The following is a 25793-nucleotide window of genomic DNA, read 5'->3' as shown; positions in this document are numbered from 1 at the left end:
TCCATTAAAAGGTTTTAAAACCTATCATATTTTTTTACCCTTATTTATATTTATAATTACGAACGCTATAAGTTTACAACTGTATAATTAATCTTTATTACCAAAGCTTAATTCTTCAAAGTTTCAAGCCTTCAGGGAAAGTGAAATTATCTAGTGAAAAAAGTCAAGCAGTTTAATTGTCTCTCATTCCCAGCTAGAGATGTGTGCATTTGATTTACCCTCTTATGTTAGTTATGTAATACCATAGAAAGAGAGCAAAAAGAGAATTCATGAACATGGAGGGGCACTTGGTCCATGTCCTTGGCTTTCCCTGTCTGATACCTGATTTGGTTTATCTCAGGATCAAAACCCCCTTATCCGGGCAGTTCTCAAAATTAAGAGTCTATCAAGATTCCTGAGGCACCCTGTGGAAAAAATAGATACCTAGGCACCACACTTCAGAACTACTGACTCAGAATGTTTGCCAGCAGGGTAGGGGAACTATTCTATATTTGGAGAGAATGTTAAACATGTTGGCACTTTGTGGGTCTTCATACTGAAAAGTATTCAGGGTTCAGAAGCATCAAACAGACACCTCTCCAGTGTATTGAATGAAGCATATTTAAGACACACCAAATGAAATATCTGTCTCATGTCAAGGAAACAGTTGCTTTTAAGCAGTAAGTGGCAGCAAACCATTCTGTAAATTTTAAACTGAGAAACTGAGACACATTCACAACTGGCTTATGCTATGTTTGGTATGTGGAATTATTCACAGCTTTGGGTTCTAATAGGGAACTTAATGCTTTCTTTTCTTGGCTTAATCTGCTGGAAAACAATTCAAACAAAAAGGAAATGAAAAGCTTTACTTTACCTCTTCACCTTAACTGTGACCTAACTTTAACAATACAGTAGTCTAAATAATGCCTGAACTATTTATATTTATGCAGAAGTGAGGGTTTTTTGGTTAAAATTGTTAAATTTAATCTATAAAGGCAGAATGTAGGCAACAGATGTCTACACTGTAGAGGTGATTAATTCAGCCTCTTTTAGGGCACCTAGAAAAATGCCATCTCCTAAAATCTCAGTGCCCGCTGCTACAGCTAGGCAACATTAAGTCTGCGACTTAAAAAAGCACCGGTACACCTGTCTTACAAGCTGAAGGCAAAATCCTGACATCAACCACTGGCACCGCAAGGGAAAAGGCAAAGCAGCAAACTTTAGTGATTCAGACTCCAAAAAAAATTCTTTCTTTAGGAAAAACAAGAATCAGAAGATTGCTGAAAAATAACATGCACTGAATAAAAACACACTTGAAAAAAGATTCAAATTTTATTATTCCTTAAATCCTCATTTCAAAGTAGTGGCAATGCCTTCCTTTCAACCTACAATTGTGATGGCTTCAAAAGCCAGATCCTTCCTCACCTTCTATTCTCAATGGTCAGCTCCAGAAGATGTTAGAGGTCGGCCCATGGTCTTTATCTCGGGAGGCTAATGACAGAGGGAGCCCCGGCATGTGCCAGGCTGGGCTCCCTCAGCAAGCCACCTTCCCTTCAGTTCAATGCAAAAGAAGAGAATAAGTAGTACTGCAATCACCATATAGCTCAGGGAACTCACATAGAAAGGCCTGTCAGGGTTTATAGATCTTCCTCTATTACTTTCCTCTCATCTGACTTTATTACTCATCTCTTATTATCACTTAATTTCCTTCAGAAGCTCAATAATATGTTTATTCATGTACAGAAATAAGCATGTGTCTTATATGGGTGAAAAAGCAATACAGTATTTGTACACTCTCCAGGCTCATTTAAAAATGCAGAATGTAAACATAGTGTGCATAACAGGTAGGTCACTTTCTGCAACTTAGCTAAAAATGTATTACTTGGTACACAAATATAAATATTTAAATGCAAAGTTCTCAGGAAGTCTTGACTTTACATTACCTAACTCTTCAGATTTATTAAAAGAAATCTACTATGTTTGCAAGCTTCGAGAATGGTTTGCTCAGATTATTTAAATGACGTTGTTTAAAAAACAGCTCACAAATATTTTCCTCAACTCTCACTGCCCTGAAGACTCATGTCAACTGAGTCATCACCATGACAGTGATAACAGTAATTCAAATTTACTCCTTTAACCCTCCTGACCTTATAAAACAGGTAACTCTTTATTGTCCATGTCTTACAAATAAGAAAACTGAGGTCTGAAGAGATTCAGTTGCTATCCGCAGTAACAGAGCTGGAGAGCAAAGGAAATATAGGCTAACTTCTAAGATCATCAACACTCTGCAGAGTCTCAGAAAAAGTGAAAACCCCATTTATGGGGGAGGAGGGCACAATAAGCTCATAGAGCCAACATGGACAGACTTAGGGTCAGGTCAAGGACAGAGGACTAGCGAGGAAACTGATCACAGCTGGTAGCTATCCTTTGAAAAGCATGAGAGTGAAGACAGTGTCAGAGATGACTATATGGTATAAGGGAAGGCAAGATTTAGAGGTGAAAAGACAAAAAATGAAGGGTACTGGGCTAAAAGTAACTTGGCTGTTTCTGTATTACCCTAGCAAATTCCTCATGGGCTAGAGATGTGATTCCTCCAAATGAAGACACAGAAGTTCTAAGATCACTTCTTTTGCTGAAGTGAAATGCTTTTTCATATGAAGATAGTCATACGTACATGGTCATACATTCCATCAATTTTGTAAAAAAAAAAAAAAAAATTAAATCTTATTAGAGAAACATCTAGTTTTAGTCAAAACTTAAAAATAAACCTAGTGAGGGGCACCTGGATAGCTCAGTTGGTTAGGCGTCCGACTTTGGCTCTCAGGTCATGATCTCATGGTTTGTGAGTTTGAGCCCTGCATTGAGCTCTGGGCTGACAGCTCAGAGCCTGGAGCCTGCTTTGGATTCTGTGTCTCATTCTCTTTCTGCCCTTCCCCTACTTGTGTTCTGTCTCTGTCTCTCAAAAATAAATATTAAAAAAAAATTTTTTTTAAATAAACCCAGTGATTCTTTGAGGGAAATGTGGCAGTACTTACTAAAAAATGCATGTACCACTTGTTCTGGCATTTCTACTACTAAGGATCTATTATTCAAAAATACTTGCACAGGGGCTCCTGGGTGGCTCAGAAGGACTCTTGATTTTTGCCTCAGGTCATGATCTCAAGCCCCATGTCAGGCTCTGAGCTAACAGTGCAGAGCCTGCTTGGGATCCTCTCTCTCTCACCCTCTCTCTCTGCCCCTTCCCTGCTCATGTGCTTTCTCTCTCTCAAAATAAATAAACTTAAAAACAAAAATATCTGCACAAATTCACACATGTACACACACACAATGGTTGAAGTGGTACTGCACACAGTACAAAAACAAAACAAAAGCAACTTCAAAATTATTCAGTAAGTTAGTAGTTAAATGTATCCATAATATGGAATACTACACAGCATTTAAAACAGTAACAGACATGTCTGTACTAACATAAGATATACACCATATATTAAGAGAAAAAAGCAAAAGGGAGAAAAATATTTTTAATTGTTTTTTAAAAACTACGTATGTGTGTGCACAAAGAAAGCTGTCTCAAAGAATGCAAACCACACCGTCAGCAGTAGTTGCCTTCAGGGATAAGGGAACTGTTGGAGACACTAAGGAAGGAGCTGGTTGATGAAAGAGCCAATCCGGATTTGTCTTTTTATCTTCACACAGTTCTATATTACTATATATTTTTCCAACATACTTTTTTAAAATTGTTTTAAAATTTCTCTAAGTTTCACACTGCTGCACTTTAGGACAGCAAATTCAATTCTCTCCTACAGAATATTTGCAAATTGTATTAATCACCAGTAGATCATACCTTTGTTTCACCAAATGTCAATGCCTGAGTGTTCTACGAAAGAAAGAATATGCTTGTAATAACCAAACTATCTCCCTAGGATACTTGTAAAAACTGGTTGCTAATGCAAGCCCGATTACAATGAACATGACCATCCACAGGGGAACAAAAGGAAGAAAGATGTGACATAAGGCCTCCATCAAACAACTCCGACTGTCGCTCATTGCTAGATTTGGAACACGTATGTGTACAAAAATAAATCTCCAAGTTCCTGCTAAGAACAAAACAGAACAAAAAATGACAGTGTTACTTTTTATTTAACAAATTCCGAGTGCCTACTGCTTCTTAAGTACTGCCCTTAGGGAGGCCACCAAGATACACACACAGGTCATAGTTTCGGACCTGATGGAGTTTACAATCAACTAAAAGTAAGCTACACAGTGAACACAGGATTGCTGAGTAGGTCTGCTTGTCTGTTTGGAATACCTAAGAGAGGCTGAATGGACTGATATATAAGATGGCTGGGACACAGAGGCATTTGGAGGCTAAGTTAAGCAGGACTGGCAGGCATGAATGGAATTTATGATGTTGGTTTTATTCGAACCATGCTCAAATTCAAATGTCTCATCAAAGAACAACACGTAAGTGCACAATTGAGTAGAACCACAGGAGGTGTACCTTTTGCAGTATGATACCAGGTGCTTCCTGTGTCTCTGTAGAAATACCACCACCAAAGTCACAGAATCAGAGGTGGAAGAGATCTTGGATGTCATGTGTCAAGTGCATCTAACATGTGAATATATTCCTTCTGCTTCTAGCTGACTGAAATGGTATCTCTGGGCACATGACAGTGATATCAGGGAGGAGTCTACCCTACTTTTGGGATGGCCCAGGCTCTAGGAGTGAAAGGGCCACTGAAATGACCCCCCCACACACACACACACATACACACTCTGCTCCCAGCCAAGACCAATACCAGCTTCCGCTTAGTCTGTCCCTCTTTGCTGTAGTGTGCCCACTACAGGCTAGCTCATAGGAAAGGGAGGGGGGGGGCGGGGGGGGGGGCAAAGTGCACAAGGGAGAAAGTAGAAGTAAAAGAAATACATGACAGAAAGTCAGAGTAAAGTAAGATGACCTCCAACTGTGATATCATTCACCCCCCCTCCCAACTGGTTTCTACCCTCTTCTGTGAGAACTTCTGGATACACTGAACATGAGGTAAACTCAGTAATATTTCTATTATTATTATTATACGTGTATTCCTTATTAAAATTCTTCGAATGCTATTAGAGAAGAGCATGACCACTGTAAATGAGAAAAAAATGAGCTTCACCCAAGGTTACTCAAGTAATGCATACATAATAGAGACAATACTGGACTCTAAGCCTTCAGATTTTAAATCTGATGTTCTGTCTCTACACCACGATTTACCAATCTATGTAATACACCTCCTTTAATACAAAACGAAAAGGACCAAAAAAGGCTGAGTTAAGTAAGAGAGAGGACTAGCACTTGGAAATCAGTAAATTTAGAAAAGTACTTAGCGAAGACATCAGCATCTTTTTTAAGAATGTGGAAGCTGGAAAGTTTTATTAGAATATAAAACTGAAAGCAAACAATTTTGCTGAAAAAAAATGCAGGATATAATGGGAAATCTCCTTGGAGGGCCATTAACATCACTATCTTACAGCCACTATTTAGCATACAGTAGTTAGTTTTATAATCTAATCAAAATTATGTGTGGGGGGGGGATGTTATGAAAACACAAAGAAATGAAAAAAAATCTAACAAGGAATGAACTATTACAATAACTAAGTCTATATTCCAAGTACCTTTGCTCAGTCTGTGAGCTTGGATGTACTAACACATTCTCTTCAGTTTCTTCATCTAGAAACTACTGCAATTATAAATATGCAATATCAAGTTAAAAAGGAAATTGTTAGGAATAATATGCCTGAAATCATCTTGAGAAAGCTTTTAACTCCTCAGGATAAAATTCTTGCAGAAAGAAAATATTCCAAAATACAGTGACCCTTGAACAATGCAAGGGTTGGGGGGTCAACCCCCCAAACAGTGGAAAATCCATGTATAACGTCTGACTACACAAAAAGGTAACTACTAATAGCCTACCACTGACTTTCAGAAGCCTTACCAATAAGGTAAAGTCGATCAACATGTATTTTATATGTGTATTATATACTGTATCCTTACCATAAATATGCCAGAGAACATAAAATGTTAAGAAAATTGTAATAGAAAATACGCTTATAGTGCTATACATATATTTACGGGAAAAATACAGGTATAAATGGATCTGTGCAGTTCAAATCCATGTTGTTCAAGGGTCAACTATAATAAGGAAAAGCAACTAATAGAATTTTAAGCAACATTAGGATAAATAAGTTCTTAAGAAAAATGAATAACCTGTTACCAACATAGTTTGTTATTTCCTTAAATTATGACTTTCTTCTAAAAAGGATTTGGAAGCCAAACTTGTCTTTAAGATACCTATTAAGATAACTGAAAGTAAATCATATCCCAACTCTATTATCTGGCCAAGTAAAAGTGATGCTTTTCCTTAAAGAAAAATTAACTCTATCAATATTTGTGTTTAAGACATCTTTCTACTCAAAGAAAAACTACACCCAAAAGACCATACAAAAAAGCACTGCTTTAATGGTTTGGAGAATGCTTTATGTACAGATGTTTGGAGGCAGGTGAAATCATGTGGTCAAATACTGCAAAATATTTTTAATCCCACTCTCTAATAAGGCATCGATCTAACAGTTAAAATAACACTCTCCAGGGTTCCCCTTTTGTCACTTAAAGTCATGGCCTGCTTCCTACCTGTCTTCTCTTTACCATGTATCATACAAGGACAGAAGGCAAGAAGGCAGCTCATGTAACTGGCCCATTTCCAGGCTGGGAGCAAATCTGATGATAAATTAAGTGAAGAAGAAACTGGTGGGATAAACTGCTCAAGTTCACTGCTCTAGTTAAGCTGTTCTCATACAAGTTATTTGAAAATCACGCTAAGCCTAAAGCTAATCTGCATTCTGCCCTTGCTATTTCCTTGGAAAACTTTTTCTTCTTATTTTAGAAATTCTGAAAGAAATATAAATATCATAGGAACACTTTCTTGCACCCAGCTCTGCATTACATTAATTCATTAGTCTTACTATTTGAACATAAAAATGAATTTTCAAAGCTTTTAGACAAGAAACTTTGGGGGCTGCTATTCTTCAAAACAAGGAAGACCCATGCAGAACAAATGACTGTTGATGTGGACCTATGGTTAAACTAAAACTCAGAGAACAAAGTAACCCTAATGGATTATATAAATTCGGGGGGGCGGGGGGAGGAAATAAAAGTTTGAAGAACACATACAAGTTTGAAGAAATGGTATATCCTATTCTTCTGCCTCCACTGAACAATTTAATAAAAAAGCCATGGATAGGCTCCTGAGAAATCTGAGATGATTGTTAGCTAGCCTGAATTTTCACAAAGCAGTAAGACTGAGGGAGGTAGTATGACAAAGAAGAAGCCTACCTGAACGAGTCCTTGAGGGCATGTCCTTTGGTGGGTCAAAGGTACTTCAGTGCCACAGTTGTTTACAATATTGTATTTAACAAGGGCAGGCTCTACCAAGTAAAATGCTTTACACACCTTGTGATACCTCTCTAATAAAACTGAGCCTAATATGGGGAGTACTAGAAGAAGTATGGCTATGGGGGTGTCCCTCTGACATAAAAACCATTTTCAAAGTATCTTATAGTACTAGGGGACTTGTAAAAGAATGTTCACAGCAGCTCTATTCAAAACAAGATCGATCAACGGTGGAATGGACAAACGGTGATGTTCTCAGAGCTAGACTATTCTAGAGTTGTGCTGTCCAGTAAATAAGGTAACCACTAGCCACACGTGGCTATTAAGCACTTGCAGCACTGTGACTATGGGGGGTTTAAGGTATGCCGTAAGTATAAAACAGACACCAGATTTCAAAGACTGAAATACGAAAAAAAGGGTAAAATGTATCAGCTTTTTGTTGACTTGATATTTATGAATATTGAGATTAATCACTTTTAAAATTAATTTTACTTGTTTCTTTTTAAATAGGCTATTACAATATTTTAAACCATACAAGTGGCTCACATTATATTTCTCTTGGACAGTGCTGCTCGAGAGCAATGAAAATGAATGAACTACAGGTACATGAAACAGTATGCATTAATCTTACAAACATGATTCCAATGAAAGAAGTCAGATAAAACTCAACTAGTGTTTAATGATGTCAACAACAAAACACAAACCACCAAGGTGTGATTACCATAAAAACCAGGCAGTGGTTAGTTACCATGGGGAAGAGAAAGGAGCTTGTGACAGAAAGGGGACATATGGAACCCTCTCAAGTGCTGACAGCAGTCTATTTCTGGGACCTGTGTTGTTGGTTCACTTTATTAAAACTACATATTCATATTTTATGCACTTTCCTACATGTTTTACCTCACAATTTTAAAAGTTTTCAAGAAATAAATATTAAACTTCCTTTCCTTAAATATTTACATTCACTATAGCAATTAAGGACTTTTTAGAAACCTAAAAGAATAGAATTGAGTCCTGTATCTCAAATCAATATAACTAAAGAAATGCAAAAATGTTAGGCCCCAGAGTTGCCTAGTCAAGACTGTGTTACATTCCTCAACATATTTTTAAATATTTTTAAAATTACGTCTAAATGTTTTTAAAGCATAACAACCTATAACTTAGCCATATTATTTATCCTGTTTTAATGTACTCCATGAAATAGGTTGTGGGTGTATTTCTGACAGGTTGCACATACATTCTTGTAAGTCAACATATCTGCAATCACAAAATAAACACCTGATAAATGTGTTTATAAGAAACCATTTTTGAGATTTCTTACACAGTGATAATCATATCCTAAATTCTCTCTGAATAAGTTGTAATATGTTTTTTTAAAATATTTATTTTTTAAAGAGCGCAAGTAGGAGAGGGGCGGGGGGGGGGCCAGGGGGTAGGGAGCGGCGACAACAGAGGATCCAAAGCAGGCTCTGCGCTGACAGCAGTGAGCCTGATGCGGGGCTCAAACCCACGAACTGCAACATCATGGCCTGAGCTGCTCAACCGACTGAGCCACTCAGGCAGCCCAGTTGTAAGATTTTTCTAAGAATAATTTAATTTTCTTAATATGAGGCATCCTGTCAGAAATGTCCTTTCTTGGAAAATAAATTTTAAAAGAAAATGGGGGAAGAAAATTCAGAGTACGTCCAAGTTAATTTACTGATAAAAGCTGACAAAGGTGAATTAAATAAGTCTTGTGTTTTCCACAACCAATATCTAACATTTGATGAAATTTTACCAAATGTAAAAGCATAGGAGTCAACCTTTAACAACTGAGAAATTTTTCTGGGCACAAAAGGTTTGCTATCTAGTAGAATGCACAAAACACTTCGAAACAAATGTTTCAGGATACAAAACTAAACTTAAAAACCTCTGTCAACAATACTTTAATAATAAAAAATTTTTTAAATCTCTCTTGGCTACTAAGAACAATGCTGAAGACCTAAATTCACATTTAATTCATTTTTATGCAGAAGAAAGGAATTTATAAATGAAAAAGAATACAGAAAAGACATCTTACAGAATGAATGTCTATACTCACCATGAACTTGGTTGATTTCTGAATTCTGGGAAAGAATTTCATCTGCTAATTTCTGAGCAGTTGGCAAAACTTCTGTGTGGTGCACTGTAATCAAATACTGTACAAACTTTTGTAGTTGGTCTCTATTCATTTGAAAGAGAGTCTCTGAAATGGGAAGATGCAGTTTGACCTGATCTGGCTTGCGGATGCGGTATAAAGACAGTGCCACAACATGAGCACAATAAAATATGTCCTTGTTTCCACAGCTGCAGGTCACTGAGGTAATCTTGCAACGATCAAAGCTGATGGCCACGTTGCAAACAGTTTCTGGCTCCGATTGTATTGCAGGTTCTGTCACTGTGCCACTCAAGTGGAAACCTATGTGATAGAAAGGGAGGAGAGAGGTTAGCTGCTGCATTCAGATGCTATGAAGTATTTCTAATTCTTTGCAATGGGCAGTACTTGACGGCAGTGAGAAAAAAATATTGACAGTTTTTATTTTCAAGTAAAAACATTCAGACCACGCAAACATCCTCCCGCCTCCCGTTCTCCACACTTTATAGGGAAAAAAGCATTGGTATTTGACAGACATGCTAAAGTATTTTACACATCTATATGAAAATATGTATTGCAGTATACCACCATCACACCTATAGGAAGTTGTTAGATCGCACTAACAAGCCATAATCACTCATCTCTGAACCTGTGGTATACCTGACACAAATCCCCAGATCAGTGGTTTTCTTCCTTTAAAGACACAAAAAAACAAAACAAGGCCAGCTTGGCTTTGTGCTCAACAAATTCCTCCCTTCCCTCCTTTATTCTAGGCAGCCACTAACATCTTCTAACCAACAATGCAACTCTGGGGCAGGTCATTCACAGACACTGATCAGATAAATTTTCTTTAAGGTTTTTTTTAAGTTTATCTTGAGAGAAAGAGAGAGAGTGCGGGAGGGGCAGAGAGAAGGAGAAAGAATCCCAGACAGGCTCCACACCAGCGGTGCAAAGCCTGATGCAGGGCAGGGCTCGAACTCACAAACCATGAGATCATGACCTGAGCCGAAGTCGGACGCTTAACCGCCTGAGCCACCCAGGTGACTGTGATCAGATAATTTTTTTAATTTAATAATCCGTGCCTAACATATGCCCCAATACAACAATGTCTATGAGCAATGCCTATTGGTAGAACTTCAAAGCCCACCAAATCTCATATATACCGCAGTCTAAGTGGCTCACAACGAGCTGGTACAGAAGTAAGGTTATTAAACATGCTTACATACACAAACACACAGGCACACAGAATCACCAAGGGGAAAGGGTCTTTACAGCTTAAACTTAGAACTACACACAAATCCTTCACACCCTCCCTGACCGAGAGGTCATTTGGTGGCTGCTTACAATGGTCCAGAGAGGAGACGCTCACCCCACACACACACGACTCCCCCTTGGATTGCTCTAGGAAAACCATACAGCCAACTGAAAACTGCCTCCCACCACACTGACATCAGTCGGTCCTGGCCTATTTGGCCAGGGGACAAAACCTCCTCTCACTATCCATATGTGGAAATATCAGTATGTGGAAAGTTAACCCCAAATTTCTTTTTGGCACATCCATTCAGTTCCACCTTCCTTCTCTCACAACCACATTCAGAGGTAAGGGCTAAACCTTAAGGAGATAATTTTGGGAACTTTCAGGACACCAATTTACCTCAAGATTTTGAGTACTTGACAGAAACATAAGATCCAGAATGAAGGTTTTGACTTTCTTTCAGCCTTCCACTATCTATGCTACTTGAATAAAACTCATCAAGCAGGACACTGTCTTCATTCCCAAAAAGAAAGATCTTTACCATTTGGGAAATCTGAGAGGGATGACAGACATATAACATGAGAATGACAACTAGATAATGCCTAGAATTCACATATGGGGCACTTGAACCCTACTTACTGTCTCCCCCAAGGGATGATCATCAGGCCAGAGAGCTGGAAGAAACACTACTCACTATTCAGTTTAGAAGAAATCTTTCAGAGTAATATAATTTCATCCTAATAATTCATATTTAGTAACAAAGAAGGAAAGAGAAAAGTGTGGTAATAAGTTTTACCAAGTTAATTTAAAAAGAGCAATCCCTAAAAACAAGTTACTACTAAATTTCATGGTAAGAAATTTAGAGAACTGTAATATGATAATCTTCATTTTTCTTACAAAGAGATTATATTATCCCTGTTTCAGAATGAATATTCCAGTCTCCTTTACCTCTTTTGGTCAAGAAGTTTTTTTTGAATACTACAATTAAAGAAAAGATACATAGTAGATACACTTCTATTTTTTTTTTTTAATTTAATGTATTTTCCCATGAGGAAAAAGTCACAGAAAAAGTAAACACCCAGAGAACTTCAAAAGTGAAGAATAGTAAGGACAAACTTACCTTACTATATACCAGATGCACGATAAGCCTACAGTAATTAAAATCCACAAGACAGGCACAGATTAAGATAGAAAAAAACCCAATGGATAAGAGACAATTCTGAAAGTCCTGAAGTATATTCTGTACGTTCAGTGCAAGAGATCTCAATGTTTTCTACCTTCACAGACATGTTGTATACAAAGAAACCGGTTATCACTATGGGAAAATAGTTACCATAAACTGACCATTTATAAAATTGATCTCTCCCAGCTTCACAGCACCATAGCTCTCCTTGTCCATCAAGTCAACATCTTTGTCTCTCCAAGAGAGTGATATTGGACAACTTTTCCAATCATAGGAAAAGTCAAGATAATTGAGGATCTAAGAGTTGGACTAGTCACTACTTAATCTGTAAGGGTATAACATAACAGGTACTTCAAAAGAGAATGATTTAACTACCAAAGAAGAGGCCCTTAATAAGAAAAGTGATGAACCCCTCAAACAATTTTTTGCAAAAAGGTGCACAAGTCAGAAGGAAGTAAAGTGTATTGAATGAATGCTGCGATCATTAAATTATGCCGAAGGAAAAACTCATCTATTATTCAATTTCATTACAACAAATATTTACTATTCTCACAAAGTCTTTTAAAAAGCAAACCATATAATATTGTGGCCTCCAAAACAATCTAATTCAAGAGATATATGAAAGCGCACATATAAACATACATATGTCTTACAGAGTAACACTTCATTAATCTGATATCATCAAAGATTAAGGTGTTTAATAATGTTCATTTTCTAAGCAATTCTAGATTATCTTTCAAGTACCCCCAACTCCTTTAAAAATTCCAAACATTTTTCTTAGAAATATTTCTAAATGTTCTAAGTTCTACCCTGCCACCCTAATCAGCTGACTATTGGTGCTACCAAGTGAGTGGGGCAACATTCTTTGTAACAGCCGACTGCAGGTGGCAGCATTTTTTCAGCGGGCTTTTTGTTACTTTTCTCCACTATCAGCTATCACAAGGACTCCTCTCCTATACTGCTAGCCTTTTCAAAGAAAATTATTTGCCCTCGGGTCAGCTGCACCTCTAATGTGACCAGCTTTGTGACAGCTATTAAATACTCTGAGGCTTATTTGTTTGGGGAGGGGGTCCCCCGCCCCTTACTTTTAGGTTGAGATGGTTGATGTCACTAAGGGGAATGGCTTTACTTTTAAATACAGGAAAATCACACACACACACACACACACACACACACACGCACGCACGCACGCGCGACAGCTGGTATAAGTACTTTTTAAGACTGCAATACTGAGTCAGTTTGTAAGAATTCCATCAAGCCTCACTTCAGGATCGTGTACTCATGTATTTTGGCATCTCCAATTTGAGAAACCTTTGAAATTCCAACACACTCTAAGTTAGTTGGTCCTATATCATACCAGAGCACCCACAAGAGAACTAAGAATACTCCCTCAGCAATCCCTAGAGAGCTACATAAGCCATCCTTCCTCCACCCCTTATTCCCTCCTACCCAAGCTGATCTTACCTCTTAGGGAGTGTGTGACCTGCAACAAAATAATATTCCTAAGAATGGACTTTGCCTTTCTGGAGTTCTGACAAACCTTGATGACAAACTGAGTAGCAAATAAAAACTCTCTTTCTGTAATAGCTAACTGTTCTATATGACAGATCTAAGGACAAAGAAAGGGGCAGGCAATTCTATACCCTGTAGTAAAACACGGGCAATTAATTTTCAAAGAACTAAAACCAAAAAACTTACATAAACCTTTTCTTATAAAAGTATTTATTTGACTTTACAAAATGCAATCTGTCAAAGATAGTTAATCCCATAAGAGCAAACCTCCCAGGGCAAATTGTTTTATCATCACCATGTTTTTATCAGGGAGACCCCAAAAAACGTTAGTATTCACATTCGCAACCTGCAGAAAGTGAAGAAAAACAAAGCACAAACCAAGGCACAGTGTGTGTACGGGCTTTAGTAATAGAGACACTTTGATTGGGATCAGACTCTGTCACTTAAATGCTGAGTGCTCTGGACATGTTATTTAACCTCTCTGAGTCTTGCTCTATTTGCAAAATGGGGCTAGAAATACCATCTAGGGTTGTTTTGGGAATTTAAATGAAATAACATACGTAAAGCACCTGGCACATAGTAAAAGTGCTCGTTAAATTTTATTTCCCTTTCCTTACCCTCCCAGCTGGAGAAACAGGAGAGGGGTGGTAGATACAATCCCTTCATCTATAACATTTTTTTTTTAATCTATGCTACTGAAATCTGGTGGGGGGGGTGGTGGTTCTCACTTGAGAGGTGGCTTGTAAAGTAAGCCTGGCCAGACAATGTTTGAGGTAAATGAGTTGGAGGACACTAAAGGGATCACTGCTGTTCGACAACAAAACCAAAACCCTTCAGGGTCCTTTGCTTAGATACCAGCTTTCTTTCCCCTTTCCTATTAAGTTCTACCAACACATAAACAGTTAATTTTGTGATCGATGGTTACTTTGTACACAGAGAAACCAGAAAATTGGGAAGAGATTTTTTTTTTTTTAGCAGTCATACATATTTCTAAAATGTTAAAATGCAGTGATCCTCAAAACGTGGTCCAGGGTCCCTAAGACCCTTTCACAGGGTCTACAAGATCAAAATTGTTTTCACAATTCCATCTCGGCATCACTGACCTTTTAAACTCTCCCTCTCAAGTGTACACATTTAATTTTCCAGAAGCTACATGATGTGTGCTATCACAACAAAATGAAGATAGGGACAGGAAAATCCAGATCTCTTCCAATAAAGACAGACATTACAAAGATTTTCAAAAATGTAATACAATGCCACCTTTTCCATGAAAATATATATTTTTTTGGGGGGGGGGCTAAAGTTGTTTTTTCATAAAGGCATGCTATTTATGTTAATAACTTTATTACTGCTATTTAATAAATATATTATTTTTTCTCAGGTTTAATTTCAAACAGTAAATATCAATAGGCATAATCCTCATTAGCAAAGGACTCCTTAAGAATGAGATCAGAAAAACAAAAAACTGCTATTAGAATGTACTGTTAAGAAATGGAAAAGATAAATCTTCACCAAATCATCTTTTAAATGGCATTATTTCCACTTGTATTTTATACTACATCAAATTTCTCACATATGAACACATATTCATAACCTCTACTTTAATCTCACACTAACAAGGATTAATGAAAGTTTCTAGAAAGCAAACATTTACTCTGTCACTAACATTCTACAATGAACTTTCCTTGAAAACTGATTTTCCATATCTGAGGTTAGATTTCTGTTTCATTTTTAAAGGGGACAAGGAGACCTATGATACCAGACTGGGAAGACAACGGTTTTAAAATATACAAAGAGGGGCGCCTGGGTGGCGCAGTCGGTTAAGCGTCCGACTTCAGCCAGGTCACGATCTCGCGGTCCGTGAGTTCGAGCCCCGCGTCAGGCTCTGGGCTGATGGCTCAGAGCCTGGAGCGTGTTTCCGATTCTGTGTCTCCCTCTCTCTCTGCCCCTCCCCCGTTCATGCTCTGTCTCTCTCTGTCCCAAAAATAAAATAAACGTTGAAAAAAAAATTTAAAAAAAAAAATTAAAAAAATATACAAAGAATTTCTAAAGGGTGGCTACTTTGTGCATATACATTTGCACATATACATGTATACGTATGTATGTAGGTATGTATGTAGGTACCTATGTACATGCTCAGTTAACTGAAAAATCGTTACAAACTCAAAGCATTAGAAAATTTCTAAGCTAAAATAAACTGGGAGACATGAAATAAATACACACTAAAAACTACTTCTTTCGGGGTACATTCTTTTCAGAAAAATATGCACCCTGTGCATGAGGCCCTCAAGTAACATATTCTTTGTTGAAAAAAAATTTAACAGAAGCACTGGTGTAGCACTTACACAAATACATTTTTCACCCTTTTCCTAAATAAAAAGAACCCCTGGGGAAATTAAAGGCAGAAACCAAGGCAATGTAATGTTATGGCTGAAAGGGTGGTAAGGGTTATGAGAGGGTATTTTTGGATTTTTTAAGCTAAGACTAAAAATGCAAAAAGGTCAACATTTAATACTCTCATAACAAAGTATTCACTGGTTGACTAAACTCATTATATTGGCGAATTGCATAGTAACTAATATTTGATTATGTGCCCTTTGGTAAAACAGATGAGTTAATCACTGCCTCCAAAAGCCTAACTTTCACCTTTCCTAACTCTAATAAATACTGTATACAATCTAACATGCCATGTTGCAATTATCAATTTGAAAACAAAAAATTTTAATTCAAATCATGCACAATTTCTAGATCAGTAATACAGATGCGGTAAGAGCCCAAGATGGAGATACAAAACAACTCAAAAACCACCTTGTCTAAAATATGATATTCCTTCTTCAACTACATAATTTTCTCAAAGGGAAATCCTAAATTAAAGAGACTGCATCCTCTGAGCTGGCTAATTAAATTCTCTAGCCCTAATTTCTAATACTAAGCTTAAACAGCTTAGGAGACATTAGGAGATTTTGCCGGCAATCACTAATGAAGCAGTTTCAGTCTCTTAGAAAAATTATTTTTTAAAGGGAAAGCTTTATTTTTAAGTTCACCTTAAAAATGTCTGTCTGGGATGGAATCACTCCTACACTTCATTAATATTTGAGAGAAAGACAATGGCAAATTAATGCAAAGACCAGACTGTAAACCACAGCACACCATATAAACAACATAAAAATTTACGGAGCATGCACTGGATGGGCCCAACCAAGAGTTCCCAGCGGCATTCTGTTCAGCATCAGGTTTATTTTCTAGTTAATGCATATTCTTGCACCATTTCATAAAAGGGTCTGTATGATCACAATACCTGTGTTAGATATGAATGGCATTAGTTATTTAAAATTATTTCTGAAGAAAAGACACGTATCTACTAATTTAGCTATCTGCAATACACACTTAGAAGGAACATTAGTTTAAGGGGAATGCATTGGATTAAAAAAAAAATCACATCATTCTGTCATCTGAAATCTTGAAGTACCTACGGATTACCCACAATCACCATTACCATAATTTTCCAGAATGCGGTTCTGTTTTTTAACATGCATATGTGAGGGAAACAGCCATCAATGAACCTGAGAATTAGGGGGATGGTGGGGGAGGTAAACAAATTAACAGAATTTGATTTATTTGCACATCTGTAAAGCTGCAAGGTGCTTAGGAATTTAAATTATTTGCCCCAATCTTTTAAGTTCCACTTTCTTAAATGCCAACCTTTTCTAACAAGCAAAGGAGTTCTAGCCTTCCACCCTTCTTAAAGGCCAGATCAGCCAGGTTCCCTTGCTCCACCTGCATAGTCCTCAATACCCCTGCCATTGCACCCCTACAATTCGGTATTTCCTCCTCTTCCCCTCCCCTACTTAGTCTCTCACCTGGGTCCTCAACTTCTGAAGTACAGATTAAGTTTATTAGAGCCCTTTGGTGCCCAAACACCAACTCTTAGCACCTTTACACACCTTTGTCTTACTTCCCAGGGTCCAGGCCTAAATCAAGAGGGGACAGAAAATCCTTTTTACCTGTTTATTTCCTGTTGTTGCTTACAGCCAAACAACCTTCAGAAATGTTTGGCTGTTTGCTTTAGGAGCGGAAAGAAAGGGGAAACTCTAGACACTAATGCTGTTTACCAGAGCCAAGAGGTAAGGAGAAAAGTCTGCTCAGACCAAAGAGGGGAGATTGCAGGCTTCAGTGATCAAAACCCTCCAACCACACCCTGAAGTTCCAGCCTGAGCTCTCAATCCCAACATGAGCCCACACATCTTGGCCCTCAACAATTCCTAATGCCTAAGGACTAGAATCTGATACACTTACATCTCACAACCATTCTGCAAAGTGGGTTATAATCATCCTCTCCTTTTTACAAACTGAGGTTCTCTCTGAGTTGCAGTGATAGAACACACTCTGGATTAGATAGGGCTCTGTAGGACTATTAGGAACATGGGTCTCTATATTCCAAATGATAAATTTGCACAAGTAAAATCTCTCCATGCCAACACATTAGTGGTTTAAAAGGATGAAGGGAGGCAAATTAATAGACAGTAAACAGTGTTAAGGTTTAGGACCTTTGGAGGCAGGGCACTGTCTTTCATCTCTGTAGCCCAAAGATCCAACACAGCTCCTGGAACAGGCCAGGCCCTTGTAACTGTCAAATGAAGGAAGTGATGGGGCTCTTCCAAGCAATGCATGACCTGTCCTGCAGAAGTCACAAACAGAAAAAACAAAAGCTTTGGTCTCAAGCCCAGGATACTATAAACTTGGGAGTCCACTCTCCCCTTACACTGAGTTAAGCGAGACACAGAGGTCTGTGACACCATCTAAGACAGCAGATATCTGCTGTATTTCCATCACAGAGGACTAACCTGAAGGAAACACTCAAGAAGCATTTGTTAGGTGAAAGAATGCACAAATCCTCTTAGGCTCTTGGTATGTGGAACATACAAAATCGTGCTTCTCAAACTGGAATGTGCATCAGAATCACCTGGCAAACTCATTATACAACAAGACGGCTGGGCCCGTTTCACCATCCCAAGAGATGCTGCTGCTGCTAGTGGTCCAGAGAACCAATAACCATGATGATTAGAATTAAAGCTTAAACAAGTCTTTTCTAGTCAAAAATATACTTAAGTGAACACAGTAAAGAGAACAGAAAAGAATATATAGCTTGTGATATAAAGAATGTAAACAATTTCTAGCTTACTATGTAAACTACATGCTCCTCATTCCAAGAAGACAGGTATGGAATATTTAAATGGTCTCAGCATTAAGAAAAAAAAATGAAAAAAATTCCATAATATTCAATTTTTTTAAGTAAAACCTTCATTCAAAATCATAATTAAAACATAAAAATTAGGGGCGCCTGGGTGGCGCAGTCGGTTAAGCGTCCGACTTCAGCCAGGTCACGATCTCGCGGTCCGTGAGTTCGAGCCCCGCGTCAGGCTCTGGGCTGATGGCTCAGAGCCTGGAGCGTGTTTCCGATTCTGTGTCTCCCTCTCTCTCTGCCCCTCCCCCGTTCATGCTCTGTCTCTCTCTGTCCCAAAAATAAATAAACATTGAAAAAAAAAATTTAAAACATAAAAATTAGAAATCAATCAGAGAGTATTTACTTTTACAGAGAGATTGTTTCACAGTGTCCCATGGATTCATCATAATTGATGGCTCTTTGTGAATTCAAAACAATCCATCTGGGGGACCTGGGTGGCTCATTCTATTAAATGTAGACTTCAGCTCAGGTCATGATCTCACAATTCATGGGTTCAGGCCCTGCGTCGGGCTCTATGCTGACAGCTCAGAGCCTGGAGCCTGCTTCAGATTCTGTGTCTTCCTTACTCTCTTCTCCTCCCCCACCGGTGTGCGCGCGTGCGCGCGCTCTCTCTCCCTCTCTCTCTCTCAAAAATAAATAAAACATTAATAAAACATATTTTTAATGTAAAACAATCCAATTAATGAGAAAAAAACTGGCAACTATTTTAGTAACATATTTTTTGCCTACAGGAAAGTATACTCAATAAGAAGTCAGAGGCAACAGAACGTACAGGAAAACAAAAGGTGAAGTAGGACTTCATAATTTCCTTCCAATTCCAACACATTTCTGTTAAACAATTTTAGACAAGCAATTTAGCCTTGATTTTCTTATTAAAAGGGATTAATAATACCTTACCTTCCAGGACTGCTCTAAGTGGTAGAACTGACAATGTACGTTAACCACCACAAGGATTCCTTTTATGGAATGCCTGCTATCATCAGCACTGTAATAGAAATGTAATGCTCTTGGAAGCTTGGCATTTCCAACAAGTGTAAAAAAACCCTAGCCCTTTGGCGAGTATACAAGCTGTTGGAAATGCCAAGCTTCCAGGAGCATGCTAGCATTTCCATTACAATAACGTGCAAAGGTTTGTTTTTACTGTAGTAATTCTAATATACTCATATTTCCAAATTAATGGAACTGCTATAATTTTTTTCAAACTGTCCACATTTTACATAGGACATTCTTAAAATGTGATTTGATTCCAAACAGTAGAGAAAAGAAGAAAAATTAGAAGACGTATTAATTTTGTCTGAAAGTAACTTCTAGTTTCAGTAATTTTCCAATCCTATCTTTGAAAATCTCTCTTCTAAAATGTAAAACACCTTTTTTACTTCTAATGTTTGCCTTCTGTATCACTGTATATAAAATTATTTTCACAGCTCAAGTCCATCTTGTCATTGAGCTAGAGACTAATTCAAAGTTGGATGCAACCATAAGGAAACTTGCAATTCTTACTGTGAAAGAAAAAGTGACCACAGCTTTTCATTCCCGGTAATTTATGGCCTGACAAGCAGAGTGAAGTTAGAACTTATGCCCTCTTCAAAGAATCCTAAGAAACACCAGCCCTGCCAGAGCTGTAAGTATTATTATTTCCCTGTATGTAGAGATCCAGCTGAGAAGAAAATCCTTTCTGCTCCATGTGTGTGTCTTTAAGAACAGTGAGCAGATGCGTTTACACCTTGGCTAAGTGGTTTGTTTTTTTTCTTAAGTACATAGTGATAAATGAGAAGCAAAGAGACGGACTGGTCACCCGTTCAAAATGTAAATGAAATTTATTAAGATATTCCCATTCCTATCTTGGCCCAGTGTAATTACAGATGATTTTCTTCCCTTGTTTTGGTTGGTGTGGAGGAAGTGTTTTTTCTAAAATTTCTACAGTGAAGACGAATTACTTAAGAGATTAAAAAAAAGTGCTCTCAGTAAAATTGCAAAGGTGCTTAAAGTCTTCCTGAGGAAAGAATCTGCCATATAAAGGATGCCCAAAACATGTTCTGGGTGCCTGGTAATGACCACACACCAAGTGTAAACAGTGACACTGATCATCAGTCAAGCTTTGCCCTACTACCTGGCCCAGCCTACTTTACCAACAGGACACTCCCAGGCTCTCCTTAACCCATGGATGCTCAGCCTTCCTCGTGGCTCAGCCACTTTCCAAAGAAGAAGATGGACTTCAGCACTCAAGGTAAACAAGGCAGAGAGACTGGGCTCCTGGTTCTAATTTCAGCCATTAGCTAATGTCAGCCCCATGGGCAAGTTGCTTCAAATCTATTTCTTGTTCTTTCTTCTTTTCTCGTGTATTAAATAAGGAAAACAGATGTTAGATGATTTCTAGAAAATTAGGAAGGTTGGCAGCAGTAATGGAGAATATCCACGGCAAGATGAAGAATGGTAGCTGTCACACTCACTCAACCCAAGACCTTTGACTTACCCTGGCTGCCACAAAGTTGAAGCAATGGTCTTCTCAAAGGACTTAGAAGTTATGGCTCAGGGAAGGAGCAACAAAAAGGATAAATACCACTATTGTTGCATCTATGTATATATGTCACTAGCGTGTGGGAGAATTTTTTAAAACTTCGAAATTCAATATAAAAGTAAACAATAACTACATAATTTTTAACCATCTGCCTATAACTGATATTCTTAAGGCATAATAGCTTTTTGTGTTCTAGATCTAAAATCAAAATCTAATCTTAAAAATCTCAGATTGTATAAATACAGGTAAAGTTTATCTACGCAAAATGTATACAATATAGAATATAAAAACACGAAAGCCCATTAAAAATGAAATGAAACAAATGGATTAGATCATCTCGTCTGTCTTTACCACCAAAAGGGCAGTAGTATTCTTTCCCTTCCCATCCATTAATTAAGAACATGAGGGGCTATACCATTCAACAACACTTCCCTAATCCCCTAACTTGGTAACAGGCAATGTACAAGTCTCCAGAGAAGTATCCATGAATAACACATGGGCTCCAGTTCTGAGAAATCACTGGATTATTGGGCAATTTACACCTATGAAGTCAGATCAGGGTTGAATTCAGAAATACATAAGAAGAACAGACCGACATTTCCCAAACTGTGTTATATATGTTAAAAGGTATCAAAGGGTGGGGGTTTGGGGAGGTGTTCCCTTATGTCAGAGAAATTTCTATTAAGTTGCATCCAGCACCACCCTTTTAGAGATTGAGAATGTAGCTCATTCAGAATAAGAGCTCTAAGAACTTAAACAGTACATGGAGCCCTACTGAACTTTATTTACTAGGACTTTAAAGAAGAATGGTAGTGGAGTGTGCCTGGGTGGCTCAGTTGGTTAAGCGTCCAACTTCAGCTCAAGTTATGATCTCGCAGTCTGTGAGTTCAAGCCCCACGTCAGGCTCTGTGCTGACAGAGCAGAGGCTGGAGTCTGCTTCAGATTCTGTGTCTCCCTCTCTCTCTCTGCCCCTTGCCCGCTCACACTCTTTCTCTCCCTCAAAAATAAATAAATATTTTTTAAAAATTAGAAATGCCACATTTCTTAAAGAAGAATGGTAGTACAAGGTCTAGAACAGCTATAGGAAAATTTAAAAATGTATTTAGTTCAAGTAGGGTTGCTTAAACTACAGGCTCAACTGAGAGTTTAGAATCATAAATCAGAACGAGCCAACTGACAGGCTTTTGTTACTTTTTCTCCAGGAGTTTAAGCCAACTCAGACATGAGTGGCTTAAAGGTTGGAGAAGCCTCATCACCAATATTCCCCTTCTACTATTAAAGAACCATTCATTTATGGGGAAAAGTAAACCTATCGTTGAAAGCCAGTCTTCTTACAACACAATACAAAAGAAAGCACACCAATGTTGTTATGTACACAATTACACTTAAAAGCTCATCTGGCATTCTCTCAACTAGAAATACCTATTAATATTCAATTAACCAGAATACTAAACACTGTCAACCCAAAATGGTTAAGAAAAGTGTTTATGATATTTTACCTCCAAATCCTAGAAACATGAGTGGCAAAGCTCAAACATCTGTTTGAGAGAGGACCTGAAAGAGTCTTAACATGCAAATTCTGTATTAGAGTTTATTCCATAATACAAAGGAACAGTACATGGTGTCCTATGAAGGAAGGACTGTTAAGATGCTGATGGCACTCAGAAGTATGTAGAACAGTGCCTGCACAGGACATGTACTCAGTATTTGAGTGAATAAATGAATGAAAAAGTAAAAAATTTTTTTGTAGAGCGATTAAATAAAATCTGAATGCTCTATACCAAATTGCTCTAGTGTGAGAAGCTGCAAGATAGCAAAGTCTGAAAACAAATGATTGTATGTGCCCCACACAGGAAACATATGTGAAGTAGTTAGAATTAAACTCTTACTATAGATAATTACCCTGTTTATGCATGACTTTTTCAAGATCTTGCAAAAGTGCCACTAATAATAAATATACACTATTTTAAATAACAACTTGGTTGTATTTATTGCTTCTGAAAACAAAGTTTTTATAAGGTAAACGAACAGATATATTCCATTTTAGACTGGAGAACATTTCTATTGGACAGGGTATTGGTTAACATTCTAGAAAGAATCAGAAAAGTACAGGTACTGGCCAGGAGCTCTAACCACAATTTTCTTTTCAACATCAAGTAACTGTTAACTGAAACTTTATGAATAATAATCCAAACTTCAGGATTAAAAATAATAAGAATTTTAAATAGGTAACAGAACTCCTGTGCCAAATTTCTGAATACCATTCATTCTAAACAGAAAATATAAATGCAAATGGCTTCAAATCTGAAAGAGTACTAATTAAGTAGCAATTATGTATACAGTGGATTAATGTGGTTCAGAATCAAAATAATGTGTCTAAGGATTGTCAGTATAATGGAATAAGAAGTGACCTGGGAAAGCGACTGGAGTTTTAATCCCAGCTCTGCTACTAATTAGCTATTTGACCTTCAGTCACTGGCCTCATTTTCATATCTGCAAAAAGAGGCTGAAGGACTAGATCAATGGTCCCTAGCTGTCTTTTTGGGGGGGAGGGGGGGTAGGGAGCAGTTACTGATCCTCTGAGAATCTGAAAAAGGGCAATGTATGTTTCCCCCAAATATGCACAATACTATGCAGAGTATTTCAGAGTTCAAGATCTGTTATCTTCATTTATTTAGTTTAAGGGCATCCTTGTAGATCTCCCCACAGACCCTCAAATTCTAAACTTTAGTTTCTGAGTGAAAAACCAAAACATATATACTCAGATTCAAAATAACTAATGAAAATCCAGACTTGTGCCTCAAGTTACTTTTTTCTTTGGTTTACAATGGACTTACAAGGACTTTTCTAAAGAATTTAGACATTTAGAAGCAACTGGAACACCTATGCAAGTATCCATATACCTGGAGGCAACCAACTTACCCAGGCTCAAGAGGCTATTTTGTCCATTCATGAGAATAGGGGACTTCAAATTTAAATATAGCCCACGTAATACTCGGCATGAAATGATGAAACAAGAATAAATCTACAACAGATTCTTAACGGGAGTTAAAGGGGAAAAATAATGAGGAATAACACACATCATGTATATGATCCAAGGCATCATAAAACTCAAATGACATATAGATTAAATGCAGACAAAAATACAGTACTTCAACAGCTAAGAGACCAAAGACATGTGGTCTAGTTGTTGAATCAAAAAGAATTAATATTTTTTATAAAAAGCTACTTTAATTGCCTAAAATACAAACATATTGGATACATATTGTCAAAGAAAGCTCCACAATGTAAAACAAAAACAAAACACCTGAGGAATGAACTACGTGGTAGTTTTCAAATTCCGAGGAAAAGGCAAATGGCCCTACATTTGTAAATCAAATACATTAGCTAAACAAATGTTTCATCATAATTCAAATTAATTTCTCTGGTAGAGTATGAATTCTGCTATTTAAGGTTGAAATAAAATTTGCCCCTTTTATGTAAAAAGGTAGTCAGAAGCGTCTCATGCCCAACAGAAATCTATGTCCCTGCTTCAGAAACATACAAATAAATGTTAGGACCACAAAGTATGGAAGAAGTAAAGACATGATAAATGATAAATGAGAGCCACAGCAGTATCTTTTACTAGTCTACCTGGTCGTTCTCCTCTTTCATTTCTCTCCCTCTCCTAGCATTCGTTCTTTCAAATTCTTTACACACTTTCAACCTTTGCTAAACACATTTGTACCTTGCTTCATTCCCTTATTCCTCCCTCCATTTTGAAAAGGCTAAGAGAATCTTCTCTGGGGCAGTGATACTCCCCAGCAACTCCAAACTCCACGTGGACCATTTATAAACTAATTGGGGATTGTCTGCAGTTACCCTGAGCCTAAAATAGTTTTTTTCCCTTTGGAAACAGCTCTACAAGACTACAAGGAGCACAAATCTAAGTTGACTTTTTCTTTTTTTTACACACGTATCAAATTTCAGCATTTTATTAAATAAGAAAATGAAAAATCTAGGCAGGCCAGAGAAACATTAGGCTTAATATTTTAGAAGTTCCAAAACACTGAAGAATCCTAATTCATTCTCTTTGATGATTCTTCCTCAAACAAATGTTGGGGGTTTTCCCCCTAAATAAATATATAAGAATTATATTTACACATTATTTTTGAGAATGCCTCTGATACATTAAACCCTACTGAGAAACTGAATTCTCCTAATATAAAAATGACAGCCATACCTAATGACATACTGTTGTGTTTAAAGGAGAAAATCAGAAATGAAAAGTTGATACCTTAAGAGAAGATGAAACTAGCATAATCAGATTAAACAAGAATCCAGTTTTCATGATCATCACCTCACTAAAACAGCAGTTCTGTATGCTCCAAAACTCTGGCTCTTAATTCTTCAGAACCAAAGGTTCAGCTGGAAAAACCAAGGATTTTCATTTTTATCAGGTTGATGAAAATCTATCAAAAATTTATCAATACTTCATAACTTCCTAAACAGCATCCAAAAAATCTAATTTAACACTTGCTTGACAATTCAAGGTCATCATTAGAACATTCACTACACTATGT

At 37.4% G+C, this 25793-nt stretch overlaps 1 protein-coding gene across 1 annotated transcript in view; it reads right to left on the bottom strand.

Annotated features, from left to right (window-relative positions):
• Positions 1-25793, bottom strand: part of ZSWIM6 (zinc finger SWIM-type containing 6) — a 197165-nt gene that overhangs the window by 63753 nt on the left and 107619 nt on the right. The window contains exon 2 of the mRNA XM_023256902.2: positions 9486-9842. Coding sequence (XP_023112670.2) covers positions 9486-9842 — 357 coding nt within the window. The remainder of the gene's footprint in view (positions 1-9485; positions 9843-25793) is intronic.

This window comes from Felis catus, chromosome A1, assembly GCF_018350175.1.
Source record: "Felis catus isolate Fca126 chromosome A1, F.catus_Fca126_mat1.0, whole genome shotgun sequence".
Taxonomy (NCBI): Eukaryota; Metazoa; Chordata; class Mammalia; order Carnivora; family Felidae; genus Felis; species Felis catus.
The sequence above is the reverse complement of the archived record's forward strand: the minus strand, read 5'-3'. Positions and strand labels throughout refer to the sequence as shown.